This window comes from Amphiura filiformis, chromosome 4 (assembly GCF_039555335.1).
Source record: "Amphiura filiformis chromosome 4, Afil_fr2py, whole genome shotgun sequence".
Taxonomy (NCBI): domain Eukaryota; kingdom Metazoa; phylum Echinodermata; class Ophiuroidea; order Amphilepidida; family Amphiuridae; genus Amphiura; species Amphiura filiformis.
In genome coordinates this window covers 34,165,488-34,188,130 of record NC_092631.1, presented here as the reverse complement: position 1 = coordinate 34,188,130, position 22,643 = coordinate 34,165,488, and the positions used below count along the sequence as shown (strand labels likewise).

General features: G+C 37.5%; 1 protein-coding gene across 1 annotated transcript; it reads left to right on the top strand.

Annotated features, from left to right (window-relative positions):
- The first annotated feature begins 7,383 nt into the window (after positions 1-7,383).
- On the top strand, positions 7,384-15,828 carry LOC140149795 (echinoidin-like). Its single transcript, XM_072171841.1, has 3 exons — positions 7,384-7,467; positions 8,138-8,230; positions 15,218-15,828. Exons 2-3 carry the CDS (start codon positions 8,161-8,163, stop codon positions 15,706-15,708), a joined length of 561 nt encoding a protein of 186 aa, XP_072027942.1. The 5' UTR covers positions 7,384-7,467; positions 8,138-8,160; the 3' UTR covers positions 15,709-15,828.
- The last annotated feature ends 6,815 nt before the right edge of the window (positions 15,829-22,643 follow it).

Below are 22,643 nucleotides of genomic sequence, written 5' to 3'. Positions count from 1 at the left end.
CTGATCATGTTGGCAGATCTACTATTGAGATTTAAAGCCTGTGTAATAATTATCTTTCCCTCTAGGGTGGGCAAAAAAATTGGTAAGAGAAGCAATTTACGCACTTCGAAAGGGGAGCAAGAGTTTTTTTGCTGGTAAAAAGGGGCAAACAATTGCACACATTCATGGCGTACATTTTAAATAAAACGCTCTAAAACGGCTTTGGAAAACAGTACAAAACATTTTAATAGGCAAAATATCCTGTAGGCGTATGTTCATTACTTTCCGCATTTCGAAATTTGGCATGTGCGCAAGGGGGCGATGGTTTTTTTGACAGGCTGAAAGGGGGCAAGGAATTTTGGCCAGCCACGGGGTTGGCATGCCGAGGGGCAGACAAGCGTGTTTTTTGGCAAGTCTTTTTTTTTTATCTCAGCGGATATATACTTATTGCACAACCTTTCTTGCATCTGCAGACAAAAAATCAAGTCATGAAACACGCCTATCAAAGGTTATTCTTTGCCTCATTCCGAATCTGTGAATATTGGCTCAATAGTCATGAATATTAATCAGGAATATAAATATATGCCATATCTTTGAGACCAATACAAATTTGGTGTTATTTTCAAGCTGTATTTGCTTTACACATTTTGGCATGTTCCTGTGTTTGTGGCCCATGGGGCACTCTACTTTGGAAGTGACGGTATGTGCCTGTCAATGTCTTTTGAAGTCGACTATACCCGATGACCCCTTTTTTTTTAAAGTCATACCTGATGACCCGCCTTTTTTTTAGTTGCGGCTACCCAATGACCCCCTTTTTTTGGTTCCGGCTACCCAATAACCCCCTTTTTTATAGATTTTCTAGAAGAGCATCATCAAAATGCAACAAAATAATGCCAAAACTTTCAAATTTTGCTCCATTTTTTTTTCAAAATTATGCCGAAACTTTCCAAATTTTGCTTCATTTTTTCAAAATTTTCTACCCGATGACACTTTTTTTGAAATCTTATACTTAATGACCCCTTTTTTCAAAATATTATACCCAATGACCCCCTTTTTTATTTTGTTTGTACCCAATGACCCCCTTTTTTAAAATAACGCTTTGTTACCGATAGGCCCCTACTTCGCGACACCGGTAGGCACATACCCGTCACTTCTAAAGTTGAGTGCCCCGCCCACCCCCCCGGTTTATGGGAACAGGTCACATATTATGCCAATGCACACGGTATGGCCCAGTTACGTCAATGATGCCAAAGCTGCGTCTTAGGCGCCCAATTAGGCTACTTGCGTTCCAAATTTCGGGCACAACCGTCCAAATATCCGGTATTAGCGAGATTACGATTTCCAAACGTAGGTATCGAACGCCTGTGCAGACTATGCAATATATCTCTCCAGTGACTTTCCAGTGGGTGTTTTTCTTTAAATTAAAAGTTGGGCTACTCGAGAGTCATTCAAGGCGGTCTGGCGAGCCAAGTCGCCGCGTCTTGGCTGTAAGCGGTTTTGTCAACACTGTTCACACTACGTACCTTTAACACCATGATAAAACTGTTTGAACAGTTGATTATATAAATAAAGGACCCTAATAGGTCAATAATATACTTATCTGGTATGCTATATGTTAGCATATCTATGCTATACTAACAAATCTGCAAACACTTCAATTGTTATTATTTTTATCATTTGAAAAAGCAAATCGCTGAATGGGCTCGGTAAATAAACACTATTCCCCATTCCAGAAAAATACAGCACTAAATTTTTTGGATTAAAAAAATATTATCCTGTTTTGCCAAATGAAACATAGCTAAATCCTAATCCTTTAGTTAGTCCTAACTGGCAATGCAAGTAAAATATTAATATTTAGTCAATTATTGGAAATAAGTGTCAAAAACATGCATTTTTATGGTGTTTTTCGACCCTTTTCGTATTCTGTGACAATCAAGCCCAAGACTTGAACAAAGACTAAGTTCAAGTTATGCATTCTAATTTTTGGAAAATACGTTTTCCGATTTTTTTCATAACCAATTAACAAAAATAACATATAATATTCAAATTATGAGCTAACTCTTATCTATTCAAGATTTTGAATTTTTAGAATTGTGCCAAATCTTACAATTTTGTGACTACAATTGTAAGAAAACATGTTTTTGGACCATTTTCCTCAAACTGCAAAAAATATTAAAATTTGACCTTTTTTGGCCAGTTAGGACTAACTTAAAGCTAGTCCTAAGCTTTTCCTAGTCCTAACTAGCTATGTTTCATTTGGCAAGACAGTGTAATATTTTTTTTAAATAGTGCTGTATTTTTCTGGAATGTGGAGTAATGCACACCATGAACGCGCCAAGTTTTGCAATTTTATTAACACATTTGAACGCATGTTTTAAATTTTAACACATGCCACTGTTTTTGAAATATTTCAAGTGAAAAATGTCGATTTTTGTAGCATTCAGGTAATTCTGTCTAAATCCAATACTAGAGAGATGGCGATATTCCATACGTGCTGTGCCTGGAACGTGCGTATATACGGCGTTCAATATTATGGTTTGCCAAAAAACAAATAGTTTGGTAGATTAGGACCACTACATCCATGTATCATAACTTTACTTTCAAAATGAGAATTTTTCGTGACGCCGTGCAAAATGTCAATTTAACGTGGCCCGCGCGTTTATACCGTGCGTTTGTATCAAAAAGGCAAATCGCAATCTATTTTTATACGGCCAAGCTCACACGCATTTCAATGGACAATCTCATCAATCTGTACGTATGAACGCGTACGAATGAAGTCAAATTTTCACACCTCACTGTTGCTTTATTATAATGATTCCTTGCAAACAAAAATGTGCGTTTTCAACGTTGTTTACACGTTCATTTCGTACGTGCAAAATCTTGAAAACTGGCAAAATACGGGACGTCGCTTCGATACAGGAGATTGATTTGAATAGACAGACGTGCGTATGATCACGGCGTTTGGAAATCGCAACCTCTCTATGTACTGAAAGTGTTTAGAGCTGGGATGAAAAGCTTATCATCATCAGATCATATGAAAAATTTGACGTTTCGTGTTCAAGATATGCATAAAGTTTCCAAAAACACCGACAAATTATAAGCGTACAAGTAAAAAATATTCATATTTAGTGACAGCAATCGTGGCTTTTTGTAAAACCATGCGGAAATTCTACTCATTTCTACTCATAATGTGTTATGTGTTTGCCAAAGGAGATTAATGTTCGGACTTCAAGGGCTGTTAAATGTCATAAATGTAAATGCTTAATAATTTGCCATAAATATGTACTAAATTTTGTCTATGCTTTCGAGCCCGTAAGTAACAAACTGCTACATTTCCAGACATTTTTTGATAATAATCATGATAACTAATCCAAAATCACCCGATACATCTAGTGTATCATTTCATGATTTTGTTTTACACACTATTCATTGATTTTAACATCTGCCTTTTCCCGCCACCTTTTGACACCCTAGGAGTCATTTCCACTAATCTTACACCTGTTTTGGTGTAAATCGCTAAATGATCGCTGAAAGGTGTCGGTCGGACACTTACGGTGTCACTGAAAGGGCGAGTTAGCGCAGCGGTAGTTCCCTCACTTTGCACCACTGAGGTCCCGGGTTTAAGCCCCGGCGCGGCCCAAGGACTCATGTGCACTTGGTTTATCCCGATTCCATGCTCGCTCTCGCAGGTTTGCTCCGGGATCTCCGGTTTCCTCCTGTTTTCAAAAAATCGGTGATTAGTTTGTTGGTTAACAAAAACTTCACCCAATGGAATTTGGGGAGCTGCACAGATAAATGGTGGATGTTCCAATCTAAGTGCGGATAGGTTTGCGCTATTCCGGCTGCACAATGCCTAGTTGATGCGATCTGATTGTGATGATTCACCATCACTGACCATGGCAGCAAAATTACAGCGCTTTGAACACTCCATGATCCGTGGCACACCGACATCGCCCGGTTAATAATTACATTATACAACCAGAGACACTGAAATGAATACACGGGATCGATACACGTAAATGTGCTATGTACGATTGATATTCACGATAAATCTTTGGATACCGGGGTGGAAAATGATGAATATCTCCCGTAAATGATTTCGTATAAAGAAAGCAGATGTGGTTCCTTGCACTTGGATATATATTTTGAACAGATATGATAGTCGTTAGTTTGCGTCTTGAGAGAGTAGCTTGCGTCTTGAGCTGAAAAAGTGACCAAAATTCAAGATTTTAAATAGCGCAGCGTAGACCCTCGTGGAGGTAGTCTCGGGCCAGACTGTATGTGGCTATCACGAACATACAGGATCGACGAGTGTCAGACAGACTGACACAAACTGGCTGTGTAGGAGACTATCGTAGAGGCAGTCTATAAGCAGATGACAATGGCGAATGTATGCTCGCTGACCGTACAGAGGTTTATTTATTTATTTATTTATTTATTTATTTATTTATTTATTTAAATTAATGTACAACATATTATCATTGTCGATTACAACCAGTTTAAAGTCAAACAACACTTTTGTCAGTGTCATTTACAGTTCACTCCTAGAAGGTGTCGCTGTGTGACACCATTTTTTTGCAGTGCTTATAGAAAAAGGGTTCGGAAGCTCGAGCCGGACATTACCGAAAAATAATCCAATTGCCTTCCGTTACGGTATGTTTTCGGAAACCCAGCAGTTCATCCCTACCCAATCAAGTACCCTCCCCCACCCCAAACCCCCACCCCGCCTGAAACGAGCATCTTAGAAATAGCGGCGTCCAATATCCTCAGCTTCATCCCAACTTTTTTCAAAAAGCTGAGCAAAGTTAGCCTATGGAGTAGTGTAATACACAAAATAATGCATCAAACACAAAATCGGAATCAACAGATATTTTTGGAATAAAAGCTTTTTTTTAGATATCTTCTAACAAATGTCATATAAAATAAGAGATGCTAGAATCAAACAATAACTCCTTTAAAACGGATTGCAATATACTGAACTTATAACCTACTATAAAGTGGTCTATTGCATTGTTTTATGGGGACATAAATAATTACATTAATCAATATCGGTATACTAAAATGTGACGTTTATAACGTGATTATTGACAGGTGCACAGTGTATCAAAGGAATCTTTTTCTAGGGTCTGTGATCTAATCCATTTTAAAGAGGTCGAGAGACCCGTACGTGACGATATAGGCCTATCCCTGGGATGTCAGTGAGGTCTTGTTTTTACAAAAAAAATACTGTGCAAACGTTGCTATCCCGGCCCTTAAGGTTACACAAAGAAACGTATAAAAAAACGTATAAAAGACGTATAAAGTTCTCTCTAAATTCTAAAGAGTGAAAAAGTCAATCCTCCTCGGAGTGACTCTTCGGGTCAATCCAAAAGATTGACATTTCAATCTACCAAGAGTGAAAATCACATATTTTGCTCCAGACGAGTAAAATTGTCACTCTGCAAAGAGTGAAATTTCAATCTTTTTAGAGTGAAATTTTCAATCTTTTCACAGAGTGTTCCCTCAGCACAATCTCTCTCGATTGAAGTGTGTTTAAATTTAATAAACATAAATAAACGTCAATCGAGAGAGATTGTGCTGAGGGAACACTCTGTGAAAAGATTGAATGTTTCACTCTAAAAAGATTGAAATTTCACTCTTTGCAGAGTGAAAATTTTACTCGAATGGACGAAAATATGTGATTTTCACTCTTGGTAGATTGAAATGTCAATCTTTTGGATTGACCCGAAGAGTCACTCCGAGGAGGATTGACTTTTTCACTCTTTAGAATTTAGAGAGTTGTTCTATAAAACAGAGTTTTCTCAGTAATCAAATATCGCAGCGAGTGAAATGTTGGTGCATTGGATGTAACATTTTTAACGTTTAAACACATTTTTAGAATAAATTTGTAAACCTTTTTACGCACCATGTTCACAAGATTAAAAACGCGTTCCATGACGTTTTTTTTTCAAATGTGCACCCCGTATAAAACCACGCCGAGTGATTGTTTTCTTCTTTTTTTGTATTGTACTACAAATCGATCAAAGAAATAATGTTGCCATGGGGAAGAACCAAATACAGTACCGATTAAATTTTAAAAGCCCGTTTTGGGGGGAACATTTTCGAGAATCTTGAATGAGAAAAAACTGTTTTGTTACATTCTCGATATCTTGATTGTGGAACGTTAATTTTGACATCTAACTACCAACATTATTTCTCAACTGTCTGTCGATTAATCTACCATTTGATTTTCATTCGAAATTGAAGCTACTTTTGCAAAAAACGAGTTTTTTCGTCATCGATGCGTCCGACTTGGCGGGGGCAATGCGCTTGTTTATCATAACATCATTTTACGTAAGCTCCCTCTGTGGCGCAATCGAGTAGCGCGCTTGACTCATACTCTTCTCGACTATGTAATAATTTTGAACTGGTCAACTAGTACGGGTTCGAGTCCCTGTGTGGTCCAATTCTATTATTTTCTATTTTTTTCTTACTTTTCACTTTTTCTGTCTTGTTTCTTGTTCGTTTCTTTCTTTCTGACTGCAGTGATTGATTGTTTTTGCCGGGGTTTTTTTTATATTATTGTATAATTCATGAATAGGCCTACTAGTCTAAATATTTTTTACAAATTAGATATTGGTTGTTGGTTTTGTTATTGTTGTTGTAGTTATTGTTGTATATATTGCATAATCAGGGTAGGCCTACTAGGCCTATTATAGCCTATAGCGGCATTGATTTATTTCACGACAGATATCATCTAAGGATAATATTTTTAAAAAAATTTAAATTTAAAAAATACCATAAGAAAATTGCAGAAAACCGGCAAAATCAAGCAAAATCAGTCGGAACTCGGAAATATTGATTTTGAGATATTGCCAAACAAAGAGAATATTTCCCTTTGTTTCCTATTGTTTTGGAAACCCTTTAATTGCTCATATCTTTGGAATTGGTTGTTCAATTTCAATGGGGCTTTCTGCAAAATCCAGCTTTGTAAGTGCTTTTTACTATCGTATAAGAAACTGAAAATTTAATATTCCGAGTTCCGACTGATTTTGCTTGATCGCATAGGCCTAACATGACAGTACGTGCGGATCATGGTTGCATCTTACCATGCTACGTGCGGACCGTGACTGCATCATCTTGAGTGTTACTGTTAGCCTATATACTGTAGGCCTAATTTGGTTGGGTTGAACCAGGTCGATGTCCAAACTGGATCAAGTTCTCTGTCAGGCTATTTTAGTTAAAAACAGACTTGTTTGTTTCTAAATATACTTCTTTAGTAGGCCTATAAGTTTAATATTACATTGGTAAAAACTATTTCCTACACGTTCGCAAACATCTGTTCAAACTTTTCCAAAACAGTTTCATATTAAATCATAAACATGATAAAAAGGTGTAGAGTTGCGAGCGAGCTGTCATTTGACGTGGTGAGGTGCAAAGTATAGTATCGACACTTTATAGGCGGTCACAGATCTGAAAGACTTCTCTCACACTTTTTGTCATACGAAGGTAAGAATCATTTATTAATATTTATACATTATATAATTATTTTAATCAGCTATAGTTTTATGGCTTGTTCGTTTTTATGCCTATAATCATAATTTTTTTTTTAAAGGTTACAAAGTTACAAACTTTTGTGTTGATTTGCAAATGCAAAATAAAACTGAGAAAAGTGATTATTTGGCAGTAATCAACCATTAAACAATCCATTAATTCTAGGCCTACGATACAAGATTTTGGCCATCACTACAGTAAACGAAATACACTTTTAAAACACCTTTGTTGTTACTTTTCAGTGCTTTATAGTGGAAAACGGAACATCATGGAAATCATCCAATTTGTAACACGGATTTTTAATTTTGTAACACGGAGAAATCGTGGCTTTACCATATAAACTATTTGTTTATTTCAGCTTTCCGAAATCATTGATATGGGAACAAGTTTTAAAAAGGATGCAGATACAAAGAAGAACAGTTTTCAACTTTGGCATGTTTGGGGCCCGCTTTACAGTGGTTTTTTTTTTACATTAGGCCTATACCTCAACATGCTCAAGGCCAGATGCATGTTACGCACGCCTTAAGTTTCCGTGTTATTTCAGTTGTTGCCGCTGCTGGTTACCATGGTTACTATATATTTTCAAAACAAAATTGAAATTATGGTTTATATTGTCTCCATCCAGGTTTCGCAATCTTCAACACAGCAATGTTTCTCAAATTCCTAGCCGTATTACTTGTGAACATCTTGTTCCTCAGTGGCACCTTCGCTGGTACCGGTAAGTTAGTTACCTTTATTATTATTAAGCGTTGCAATTTGCCGAATGCGACTAACGTCTTGCGCTTTTAAAATTGTTATAATTATTGAAAGTCATTCAGCCGTGTATCGTCACCACCTAATAGAACATTAGAAGTAGTGATGTAACAGGATTAATTACCATATAGCGATAGGTGAAAACAATTTTTGAAAGTTTTGCTCTGCACTACTGTCTATAAGTAGACTGCACTCATCACCTGTATGTGTATGTGTGCACGCAATCATCAATTGAATACAATGTACGCTGTCGAAGTGATGATGTAACAAGATTAACTACCATAGAAATAGATGAATACAATTTTTGAATAGATCGCCCAGCACTACAACGTGGCATTCGACCATTATGTCAAAGAAATGCTAATCACTCGCATCTGTAAGATTAGTATCTTTGAAAAGAGCGGTATTGTATTCAATCTATAATTGCAGACATACACAGGTGATGAGTGCAACCTAGATTGTAATGCAGGGCGATATATTCAAAAATTGTACTAATATATTGCTATGCCGTAGTTAATCCGATTATTAGGTAACTTCGACAGCGTATACCGCTCTTTTCAAAGACACTAATCTTACAGGTTCGAGTGACACGTATATGGACTCTGCATAATGTGACATTTCCACAGAATTACGATCCAGGTCTCAATACCTATTCTTTGATAATCAATCGTGCGATGCAGACTTACAGCGTACGCCTAGTGCAGGGCAATGCATTCAAAAATTGTTTTCACATATTGCTGTGGTAAGTAATCCTGTTACATCACTACTTCTACAACGAATATACACACCCTGAAAAAATTCTCGAACTTTGTAACCTGTAAAAATCATAAATTATGACGTTTTTACTTTTGGGGAAAAAATGTGTTAAAGGCGTTAGCTGCAAGCAGTGGCGTATTTTCGTCAAATTTCCTCCCTTCGGTTGCCTACCCCTCCCCCTTCCTTTTTCTTCCTCTGGAAAAATCCTGGCTACATGTATGGCACCCGGTTCCAGCACCCCGTGTATCCGCAGTTACTCATGCTCGTCGACGAACTTTTGAAAACACCCCTTATGCATCTCATTTCACGAAGTTCTCAGGATTGAAACACTCCTATTTTTTGCGATTTCATAAATCTTGTGCCCTTCAACAGTGCCCGTTTTTCGCTAAAATGCGAACGATATCTATGCGCGAAGTAGCTTAAAAATCTATTATTTGGACGTAAAACAGCCATTTTAAGAAAACGACAACTCCAATTTTTATGCAACTTTCATAAATAGAATTCTAGACATCAATTACATACAAATCAGCACCAACTTTAACATAATTAGGCATATAATAATGATTATTGTCAAAAATATTGATTTTCAGACCCCCCAGCCCCCCCCCCCCTGTCCAAATACTTGTTTTGGTCGGCACCAACTCATTTTTGGCCGATTTGGATGAAAATGGTGTCAAAATGCTCAGGAGATCATATTGCATCAAATAGGCCTGTTCCCTAAGAAATTTGAAACAGTAGGATTAAATAACCCACCACTAGTAATAATAGACATTAACTAATTTCAGCTTGTATTAAATTTTGAGCGAAAATGATAGGTGTAATAATCGAGTCGTAGGTTAAAAAGTTGCTTTCAAAAAGGCCTCGTGTCGTAATCATGCGTGACCATTGGTGATCAGTGTCACTAGGAAAATTAGCTAAAATTAGCAGCCGGTTCTGTCCATATATCGATTAATAATCGTCTAGTGATGTTTATTTATTAATGCAAAACACTCACTTGCCTCACAAAATATTGAAGTCAATATAAAAAGTAATATCACCTCATTTTACTGAAGTTCAATCAGTTTTAAAAGGATTGTTATTGAGAGAGACACTGAATGAGAAACAAGGTTGCAAAAAAAGCCTGAGTATTTTGTAGCAGGTTGTGGTGGTGTAATGGTTAATACCTTTGCTTTTATTGCGAGAGGTTGAAGGTACGAACCCCTACCGTAGCGTTTGGGATCTTCTTTTTCTCTCTTGTCTTGTTATTTGTGTGTGTGGGGAGGTGGTGTAGACCGATCATTTATAATTATTTTGAAATATCAATGCAAATATACGTGTTTTTTATCACTGTCTTTCCGCGCAATTTTTCTTTATGCGTTTATCAAATGATGAGATAGATTCAGCCATAAATGCACGAATGATTTTTTTTTGTTCAAATCTGATGTTTTGGCATTTTTACGCATGTCTCAACTTACACCCCTGGCTTAACTACTTGGAATCATCCAAATTTGAGCGCCTCTTTGATGTCCTACTCTTAGATATTAAATCCCCCGTAGCACAGCTGCTGCAGTGGTCAACATAATTGGTGCTTTCTTTTTCTTTCTTTTTACCTCATTATTTCTGCTTCAAATGACCAAAAAACCTTCATGGCAGTTGTTTACTAGTAGGGCCTATTATAAATATTTTCATAATATGATTTGGCAATCTAAACTGAAATTTGACCAAAATCGTATATTATGGTTTTTTTAACAAAAATATAAAGCCTAGGATTAAGAAAAAAAAACCGAGTTAAAATTAAAATCAAAAGTAAAATAGAAGTGCCCTACCGGGGTTCGAGCCAGGAGTGAAAAGATCGTGCGTCCAAATATTTACCGCCATACTGAGTGGTTCGGTAGTTCTTTCACTCAGTGGCTCACTTGTGTATAATATTCATGTAGATAACCAACAATGGACAATTAACAACGAAATTTTGTTTATATAGGGAAAACAATAAGCCGTATAACACATCGCGTGATATTCACGCACAGCGATACTCTGAAAGCCAATATTTCAACATGTTCAATCAATATACAACTAGGGATATACACCAACCAAATTTCATGAATTTTTCTAAACTTTTGTTATTTTCTAACATGACACCCGTTTTTGACGCCCGCGCTTTTTCTTGCTTGATGACATGAACGTTTTTGTGATTGTGACACGCATTTTTTTTTTCATTTTTCCTGCTACTTTGGGAATGTTCAAGCTTCGTTATTTCCCATATAATTCAACTTTTACACGTTATTTGTTGCTTTAAACGAATGTTCAATATCTTATCCGTGGTCATGGTACGTAATTTAAGCAGAAAACGACCCGTGTCTTCCATTTCGGAAATATTTTGCTAAAACGCGTTTGCCCGCTAAATTTTCAACATTGTGTTACGTAACACCATGCTCACAACCCGTAAAAATTTTCTGTCGAACAAAAGAGGTCACGAAGTTGCCGTCGTACTGAATTAAGAACAACGAAACTACGATAATTTATACATTTGATTCGCAAATAAAGAGCACCCTTTTTCAATTTCACGAACAAGTGGTATGAAAAATTGTCCCTTTTTGTACTTTGGGAATCGCTAATTAGCGCTACTTGCTCTATTAGCGCTAATTGCGACCCTCTCACTGGGTCATCTTCAATTTAGCAAATTAGCGATATAGTGCTAGGTACCGCTAATTAGCGTTATTAGCGCTAAAACGCTAATCGCGCCAATTGCGCTCCTCTCACTGGGTCATCTTTTTATTGCAAATTAGCGTCAGAATACCTGGTACCGCTAATTAGCGTTATTAGCGCTAAAATGCTACATTGCGCTAATAAACACTAATTGCGCGATTAGCGCTAATCGCGCCCCTCTCACTGGGTCGTCTATAATTTAGCAAATTAGTGACAGAGTGCTAGGTATCGCTAATAAGTGTTATTAGCGCTTAAACGTTACATCGCACTAATTACCACTACTTGCGCTATTAGCGCTAATTGCGCCCCTCTCACTGGGTCAACTTCAATTTAGCAAATTAGCGATAGAGTGTTAGGTAGCGCTAATTAGCGTTATTAACGCTACATCACGCTAATTAGCATTATTGCGCTATTAGCGCTAAAACGCTACATCGCGATAATTAGCGCTAATTGCGGCTATTAGCGCTAATTGCGCCCCTCTCACTGGGTCATCTTCAATTGCCGACAGGGTGCTAGGTACCGCTAATTAGCGTTATTAGTGCTAAAACGCTACAACGCACTAATTAATTGAGCTAATTGCGCCCCTCACTGGGTCAACTTCAACTTAGCAAATTAGCGACAGTCTTACGTACCGCTAATTAGCGTTATTAGCGCTAAAATGCTACATCGCTCTAATTACCCCTAATTGCGCTATGAGCGCTAATTGGGCCCCTCTCACTAGGCCAACTTCAATTTTGCAAATTAGCGACAGAGTCCTAGGTACCGCTAATTAGCGATATTACCGTAAAACGCAACATCGCGCTTATTAGCGCTATTCCGCTATTAGCGCTAAAACGCTACATCGCGATAATTAGCCCTAATTGCGCTATTAGTGCTTATTGCGCCCCTCTCACTAGGTCTCACTTCAATTTAGCAAATTACCGACAGGGTGCTAGGTACCGCTAATCAGCGTTATCGCTAAAACGCTACATCGCACTTAGCGCTAATTGGCTCATCTTCAATTTAGCAATTAAGCGACAGAGTGCTATGTACCGCTAATTTGCGTTATTTAAAAAAAAAAAAGAAAAAACGCAGTGATTTATAGTGCGCTACGCACAGGCATAACGCCTAGACGTTGATCCACAAGCCTCAGCACACTTTACAGGTTGTCGCTGACCACTACGGCCCCACATCATTCCATAAAGCATTAAACAACACTATTCAGGGACTTTGCTGCTTCAAGAGCGCACACCCTAGACATTTCACAAATAACCTTCGCAACCAGGATCAGCTCCCCGAATTTCATACGGGTTACAACGAGACAAATTAGCAGTAAGTTCCTTGTCCAGGGCAATTTCAAGCTAACTCAATTTTTTCACGAGAGCGTACTAGGCACCGGGGGTTCGAAACCCGGGGGGGCCACTGTAATGGTGAAGGGGGGTATCAGGCGCGTCCGTAAATTCACGTAAAAAGGGTATTTTTTCAGACTAGAGTACGTTACGTGCGTAACGTGAATAGGGTATCAAATTCATGTAAAATTGGTGTAAAAGGGTATGTTTTTGGAGCTCTTACGTACTTAGGGTAGTTTTGCCAACTTTGGGATTTTGTGCTTTCTCCTTCATTCATGAAAAGTGAAAGGAAAGTGTCTTCTTCCTACACCCCAAAAGCAGTTAAAAGCCACCTTTCAGCTGTCAGAGATGACAGATCCCTATACTGGCCCATAAACACGAGGTCCCCGGACGAGGTCACAACTTGTTCAGAATATACAACCAATCAGCATGCTTTTTCTTAACTGGGGAGTCAATAAATTATGAGGAAAAATATAAGAGGATTTCTGATTGGCCGAACCTCTTTAAACTCATTAATATTCATAGTCTTGGTGGCTTCCAGCCCAGAAAATTTGGTTGGTCGGAACATGGTCTAAAGGAGCAACAAAGCAACCACGAACTTCTAGGTTTGTAAACAAGCTGTGTCAATGAACTTTTGACATGTGTGAAATTTTACCGGGGTATTTACAAACACAACGATTGAATAATTTGGAACTATTTTGGCTTTCTTAAAATATAAATCAATGAGTTTCAGGATTTTGGTTGGGTTTACCACTAAATCCAGTATGATAATTAATGCTCTAGGATGTTTTAAATCGAGACGAAATTAGGAAATAAACCAAGCTAAACCGGCTGTGTTTGCCCGTGTGTTTGCCGTCTTCTTCCAACTTCAATGTGTGGTTTGCAATCGCCATGGTCGTAATTTGCGTTGGACTTGCAGTTCAAAATTCTCTTGGATATGTGGAGAAATGGGTACATCCCAATCCCAAAGAATAAATTCTACAATATTTCAATAAAAAGGGTTGGACCTGTAATCCAAAAAGGGGAAATTATTGGCCCAAACATCTTGAAAATATTGGACATACTGCATGAACTTTGAGGTAAGCTTTAGCACCACGTATTAAAACTTGTATGGCTCAAAATTCAGACGGCTTGCCACAAATTACTAGCCCTATCATGCCACTCGCCGCCTGGGTTCTGTGTGTTTACTTGTTTAGGGGTAATAATTGCATCAATTAGGGTTGGGGAAAAGACAACTACTTGTTTAGGGTAGCAAATCGTGCAACTTATACTTGTTTAGGGGAAAATTTCAGTCTCGGAAATACTTGTTTAGGGTGCTTTTGAGAGTCCTCGGACGCGCCTGATACCCCCTCTTGACACTATAGTGGCCCCCCGGGGGTTCGAACCCGCAACCTCTCGCACCATAGTCGAACGCCTTATCGATTGAGCTAACTATTAGCGCTAAAACGCTACATCGCGATAATTAGCGCTAATTGCGCCCCTCTCACTGGATCAACTTCAATTAAGCAAATTAGCAACAGAGTGCTAGGTACCGCTAATTTAGCGTTATTAACGCTAAACGCTACATCGCGCAAATTAGCAATAATTGCGCTATTAGAGATAATTGCGCCATTGCGCAAATATGCCAAAGGTCCAATCCTGCCCCTTCATCCGGACTATGCCATAGCTGCAAAGCGTAAGAGATTATGATTGAACTGTATTGTCTATACCGCCGCCTCAAATTTCATGACGCATAAACATGATAAAAAACAATTTACAAACAAATTCCCATGTAAAATTTTCATTGGCCATTTTTTGGTCAAATTTGCACAAAAAAATCACTAAAAAATGACATTTACACCCGGAAATCGAATTTATTGTATGAAGTGCTGATTTTATCCATAGATATTAAATATACATGTGCAATGTAATCTTCACCCCAAATATGATGTTCTACTAGTTTTAGTTTCAAAGAAATCGCTAGTTAAAATATGACCTTATTGGGTAAAAAATAGAAAAATCCTTAAATAGGACAACTGTTTCCATGGGGTGGCAGACTTAAAAAAAAGAATCTGCAAAAAATAGATCTTAAAAAAGAATCTGCTGCAAGTTTCTATAGGCCTACCGTACCTTTATTAGTATCCACTATCCTATAGTTTGATCCTAACTCATAAAATGTCGCATATTTTTACTGACTCTTCCAGATCATGCAGATACATGTTGTAAGAAATGCCCGCCATTGTGGACCCGTTTCCAAGACAACTGCTACCAATTCTTCGGTTCTGTCAAGAGTTGGTCAGATGCTGAGGCACACTGCAATGGGTTCTTCACGGACACGGCTCAAGGACATTTGGTATCCATCCATAGTAAAGCAGAGTCTGATTTCGTCTATAAACTCTGGCATGACTCCCAGCTTCAGTCCACTCAATTCACGTGCACCCTTAGTGTCACTCATTATGGCGCCACTCCATTTAACACCATCTATCTTGGATTGACTGACACGGCTGTAGAAGGTGTTTTTGCCTGGACTGATGGAAGTCCCACTGATTACGCGGCATGGAACTCGGGTCAACCTGATAATTACGACGGTGTCGAAGACTGTGCCATATGGGAACAAACATGGTGGAATGATGTACCGTGTGGCTTCTCAGTTCTTTTCCCTTACGTTTGCAAGCTTAAGCTTGATGATAACTAAACATCGTCAAGTAGGCATATCTATTAAGCGTCAATTATAACAGTTTAAGCCAACTCAAAAGTAATATAGGCCTATATCTGATATTACAAAGTTGTGATCCAGGACCACAATGCTTAAAACATCATAGGGATGAAATCAAAACTCGACCGGCGGTTGACCGCCGGTTCCGTCCGGTTCCGTCCGGTTTCCAATGTTTAGAACAAAAGCAACCGGACGGAACCGGCGGTCAACCGCCGATCGAGTTTTGATTTCATCCCTTAAAGGCAGGACTGAGGCCGCTGACTTCCATAGTAAAGACTTGCAACTATAACGGAGTCCAATATAGCATGTTGTCATAGACCACACTGCATTGTGGTCCTTCACCACAAGTTACGGACGGAATCGGATTTCGCAATATGTATATATATATATCCATATGACAGCTTGCATGGTATTTTGAGGTTTTACATGACCACCAACATTTATGGTTCATAGGCACTATATTAGAGAGATTGCGATTTCCAAACGTAGCATCGAACGTACGTGGAATCTATTCAAAATCCCGTCACAGGAGAGTGATTTTGAATAGATGCCACGTACGTTCGATGCTACGTTTGGAAATCGTAATCTCTCTATTATGTTCCTTTTAACTTGTTCCAAAGATAACTGCTACCGATTATCAATTCTCAATTTTAATAAGTCAAAATACACCTTTGCTATATTATATTTAGATAGCAAAAAATAGACATTGAATTTCAAGTTTGTTCTGCTACTTAGATGACTTTTAATTATTTAGAATTATTTAGAACACGGCGTGAAATGTGCGTGTAACTGGACTGATTTCAGTGGTTGTATTCTCCGTCACTTCCGTCACGCCATTTTTGCAACATACGAAGGGGTTGCCATTTTAGACGTTATATACTGTTATTTGGTAAGAATGTATAGCTCTGTGTATCCTCTTTCCAGTGATACCCAAATAAGTATACCCATTCTCCACGTAATATCGCTATGACGTCATAATGTTAGCGCGCCCTCACAAAATTGGGAAATTATGGCATTGTACAAAATAGCAAATTGATTGTCGCCTAAAAATTCATGCAAACTTTAAACGGTTTTTGTGTTAAATATGAAAAGAAATGTTTATTTGAATGACCAAGTTTAATCTCCCGGCCAAATCCCTTTCACAACAGCAGAATGAAAATTACGGATTAACTATAGAAACCGTAGGGTTGACATCCCCCCCCCCCACTCCTTTCGGTTAACTTTGATGGGGTTAAAAATTTTATATCTAGAATGGGCGTAAAACGGTAAAGGGTGAATCTTCGATTAACTTAAGTTATTTGGAAAAGGCGGGTCAGATTATCCTCCCGGGAAGCGTATTTATTTTTGCAACCATATTGGGCCGCAATACGCTAACCATATCCATAAACCATAACCTTAATTAACCATAACCCAAAACCCTAAACCTAACCCTAACCATAACCATAACTATAACTATAACCATAACCTTAATCCTAATCCCTAACCCTAACCCTTAACCCTACCCCTAAGGGTTAGTAGTATTGCAGCCCATTATGATTTCAAAAAGAAATAAAGCTCCCGGGGCACATGCACCCTTTGCTCCCCAGTTCACTGTTACATTATGTCTTTACCCTAGCATTTTTATATAACTATAAAAGCGATTTTTTTAAAATTCAAATCATCAGCCAAATTCGTTGTGTTTGCAGGAAAAGTTATATTAGTGATTTTGTATTTTTATCGTAGTTTATAAATACCAATATAGAGAGTCCTTGAATAAGTTCATCAGGATTGTTAGATATCAATTATTGGTAAATAGTGCTTCACAAATCCACTTGATTACTCACGTTTTTAGACGTTTCATCTTCCTACGGAAGACTTCATCATTAATGTGATGAACCAGCAACACTCCTACTCTCATCTCCAGAGGGTGTAGTTCTTTGTAATAGCTGGTCATATACATGATTGAGTGAGTATGTCCCTTCATCGCGGTCGATAACGTTGCCCCCCCCCCCCACCCCACCCCCGTTTTCTGATCCACATTGCTTCTCTAATCCATCTGGTTTGATGCATGAGCTCCATAGACTACGGATAAACGGTCGAGAGTCTTTTTTCCCCAAATTCATTTTACGTCATTGTTCCAGCTGAAAATTGATAGAAAACCTGACAGTTATTACAAATATTATTTTTGTACCGCTTTGTGAAAGAATTACGAAAATCAACATTTGACAGATATCGCATTATTAGGTGCTATTAGGAATGATCAAGAAGTGAGTATTAAGGTATAAAGCTATCTTCCTTATTTTGAAGATAGCGCGGTGTGAGTATTAAGCTAGCTAGTAGATAGCAAGATGTGGCTATAGAACAATTTTTAGTAGATAGCAAGATATAAAAAAGCCACTTTTGGGATCGCTCTAATTTAAAGAACTTGAATAGGCCTGCACCGCTTGGAATGAACAGGTTGTGTTATGGTAGTCCGCCCTCATTCATTCTGCAATAAAATGAAACAATATTTTTAGCATGATTGTTTATACTCCTCTATTCGCCAAACGCCAAGAGTTTCTAGAATGCTGTTAAAATAAGAAAATGTATTACACATTCTGGGGAAGCGTGGTTACCTTTTTGAAATAACCGAGTGAGAGGGTTTTCAATAAAATATTTTTCCTGTCAAAACTGAAGCATCCTCTGTATAAAAGAAAATATGAATATTAACTGCACATCATATAATGTATATAACGATTCGTGATACCCAATTGTGGCACATTTGATGTCGTTTATGAGGCAGAGAATTTTATTTCAATTTTATATACGCCAAAATATTTTTTAATTGAGCGAGAATGGCGATAGAAAAAACGTTGAAAATTCCATGTAAAAATTACATTAGACCCCGCCAAAGATTACTGTTTCGTTTTTATGGTAATCTAATCTTTTATTTCCTGAAATAAAATTAGGGGTCTAATGTAGATTTCTTGTACAAATGATAAAAACATCGACGTGTATACAAGAAGTTATGGTAGGCTGCATATACTGACTGACATATACGGCGAGTAGAGCACGTGCGAGTCAAAATCGATATAATGTATGCAAAAAACTATTGTACATGTATAGGCTCATTTATTGTCGGATTTCTGTATAGAACACGCAGTTATCAACAATTGAGCGCTATTAATACATATTAAAGTTTTTAAACAAATAAAATTCCAAAATATGGTACGTTTTCTGTCTTTGCTTGTCACGTGGTATGTTGAAGTAATGAACATGATGAAGTTGCGATTATATCTTTAAATTTTCACGATGACACCAACAAGTCCTTGTGGCCGAGCGGTCTAAGGCTCGGTACATATTATGTTAGGGAAATGTGGCTGGGAGATCGAGAATGTATGTATGGCGAAGAGTGGTGTGGACTGTTTATTAGTATTTTTCTTGGAACCCAACGGATTGCCGCAGATCGTGTTAGTGCGCCACCACTCTTGATTTAGATCAATATTAAGTGTCTACCGTTTATCGACAGTATCGTGAAGGTAGGGAAGGGGGCACTTGAGGCTGTGGTACACATGCATGACCAAAAACGAGTCAAAAGCCTGGTGTCTCGGGACCAGGCAAGTAACTAACGTGACACGTTTAGGAGGGTTTTATCAAGATTTTATCTTAGACAACAAGGTGTGGGTATAAAGTTATCTTCAGTAGATATAAAGCTATCTTCGGTAGATTTTAACAAGTTGTGGATATAAAGCTATCTTCAGCAGATAGTAAAGGGTGCATATAAAGCTATCTTCGGTAGATAACAAGGTGTGAGTATAAACCTGTCTTCAGTAAATTGCAAAGGTGCGTATGTGTATCAAGCTATCTTCAGTAGATAGCAGGGTATGGATATTTTTGAAATAGCCGAGTGGGAGGGTTCTCGATGAAATATTTTTTGTGTAAAGACTGAAGCATCCTATGTATAGAGGAATATATGAATATTAACTGCACAACATATATAACGATTCGTGATACCCAATTGTGGTACGGCCGTGTGTCCTGAACTCGCTACCCTTAGCGTTACATGACAAATATAATGAATTTTTACACCAACCGGGTTTCTAATTAGATTATCTCGACGATCATCAACCCTAAACTAGCAAAAGTATACATTTTTGGAAAGCTGAAGGCATAAGCAATTCAAATATATACATTTTGGATCAATATTGGATCTGCCTGGCCTTGTGCCAAATGTTATAAATAAAAAAAAAATTTAACTCATTATACAGGGTGACCTGCAAGTTATACAGGGTGGAATAAAACAGATTTTGATAAAAAAATGGGTCACTCAATGCATTGCTTATTACCAACTTACAGTAATAAACTGGAAGTAAACAACATTCATTTGGCTAGAGGATATGGAGAGCCAACTGACTTTGGAAGAAACCAAAATCACAGCTGTTTGGTAATCTCGAAAATAAGGGTGTCCCAAAGTATGTTAGATTTTTTTACAATTCAACATATTTTGAACCTAAGCATTTTCTCCCTAACCCATACAGAAAAAATATGTCCATATTTAGATTCCTCGTCAAATTTCCCTTCAGAAAATCTATACTTTGACTATGATAGGATAAGTAATTAAAATTTTACAGTAACTTTTAGATTTTGAAGACATCTGCATTACTTAATACAGTGTTAATATGACAACGGGTAGTTTTGTATGGAAATAGACTAAACCAAACATAAATTATTAAAAACAATTAGTAGAATTGTTAAGCTGTAAGGCCATGAGTGATTTAGATGCTAAATAGAGTCCAAATCCAATTTACAGCCTTTACAGAAGCAGATTACGCACTAAAAATACCAATCCCATAGAGTTTGTGTGTACCACATCCCCCACCACCACATCCCCCACCACCGCCACCCTGCCCATTCTGAATTCTATGAAGCACAGTGTCAGTATTAAAAAAGTTCAAGCATTTCTTTTTACAGGGTTGAAAGTGCATTTTATTTAGCAATAAAATGAGACCACAAGCATGACAATACCTTCTCTGACAGAGATATCATCATTTGTTTTGAGTCGACTTTGGCAAAATGTAACGTCGCCTCCTTTTTTTGGTGGCGAGCTCAAGGCACACGACCGTACAGTTGGTGTCGTTTGAAGGCAGAGAATTTTATTTCAATTTTATATACGCCAAAATATTTTCTGAATTTAGCAAAAATAAATGCCGAAAAGATTATGAAAAATCTATTTAAAAATTACATAGGTCCCCACTAAAGACTACTGTTTCGTCTTTATGGGAATCTAATCTTTTAATATCTGAAAGAAAGACTACCTTTACCTTGCAAACCAACACGATGAGCACACAGATCACATGTACGAATTCAAAATCGATTATGTATTGTGTATGTATAGTGGTATTTCTATTATATATCCGATCAATGTTGGAGTTGCCCATAGTTTAAAATTCAATTCGGCTACCAATAAGTCATGTGGGCCAGCGGATTGGGTATTCTGTATGTAGCAGCGGCGTGGGTTCGAGGCCCACCTCTGCCGAACTGAAATCCCCTTTTTTTTTTATTTCATATTAGGGAAATGGGGCTGGGCGATTTTATGTATGACGTAGAGAGGAGTGGTTTTTTTTCAAGATTTTGAAGATCAGATTGTATTCTGTTGTTGTTCTGTTGTAATTTGTCTCCAGTGTTTTATGTAGCGCTTTGAGACTTAATTGCGTATTGCGCTTTATAGCCTAAGCATAGTTGTATTATCATTATTATCTAGAATTATTTTGACTACTATAAATAATATCAAACATGTTAAATAAAAATATAATTTGTTTTTATATACACAAACTTTACAAAAACTAAATCACTACTTTTGATCATTCCTTCGCCAAGAGATATTTATTTTATGTGATTTCTTCCATTGAGTGCAACAGTAAACTCACCCGTCATGTCAGAAGGCAATCGCATATTTTTTTAATTTTGACAATAAACCACACCCTTCTTGAAATATACGAATTTTACTAAGGTCGTGTGTCTTGAGCTCGCCACCAAAAAAAGGTGGCGACGTTACATTTTGCCAAAGTCGACTCACAACAAATGATGATATCTCTGTCAAGCAAGAAGTTATTGTCATGCTTGTGGTCTCATTTTATTGCTAAATAAAATGCACTTTCAACCCTGTAAAAAGAAATACTTGAACTTTTTTAATACTGACACTACGCTTCATAGAATTCAGAATGGGCAGGGTGGCGGTGGTGGGGATGTGGTGGTGGGGATGTGGTACACACAAACTCTATGGGATTGGTATTTTTAGTGCGTAATCTGCTTCTGTAAAGGCTGTAAATTGGATTTGGACTCTATTTAGCATCTGAACGACTCACGGCCTTACAGCTAAACAACTCTACTAATTGTTTTTAATCACTGTAGTAAGTAATGCAGATGTCTTCAAAATCTGAAAGTTACTGTAAAATTTTAATTACTTATCCTATCATAGTCAAAGTATAGATTTTCTGAAGGGAAATTTGAAGAGGAATCTAAAATATGGACATATTTTTTCTGTATGGGTTAGGGGGAAAATGTTTAGGTTCAAAATATGTTGAATTGTAAAAAAATCTAACATACTTTGGGACACCCTATATTCCGAGATTACCAAACAGCTGTGATTTTGGTTTCTTCCGAAGTCAGTTGGCTCTCCATTTCCTCTGACCAAATGAATGTTGTTTACTTCCAGTTTATTACTATAAGTTGGTAATAAGCAATGCATTGAGTGACCCATTTTTTATCAAAATCTTTTTTATTCCACCCTGTATAACTTGCAGGTCACCCTGTATAATGAGTTGAAATGTATATATTGGAATTGCTGATGCCTTTAGCTTTCCAAAAATGTATACCTTTGCTAGTTTAGGGTTGATGATTGTCGAGATAATCTAATTAGAAACCCGGTTGGTGTAAAAATTCATAATATTTGTCAT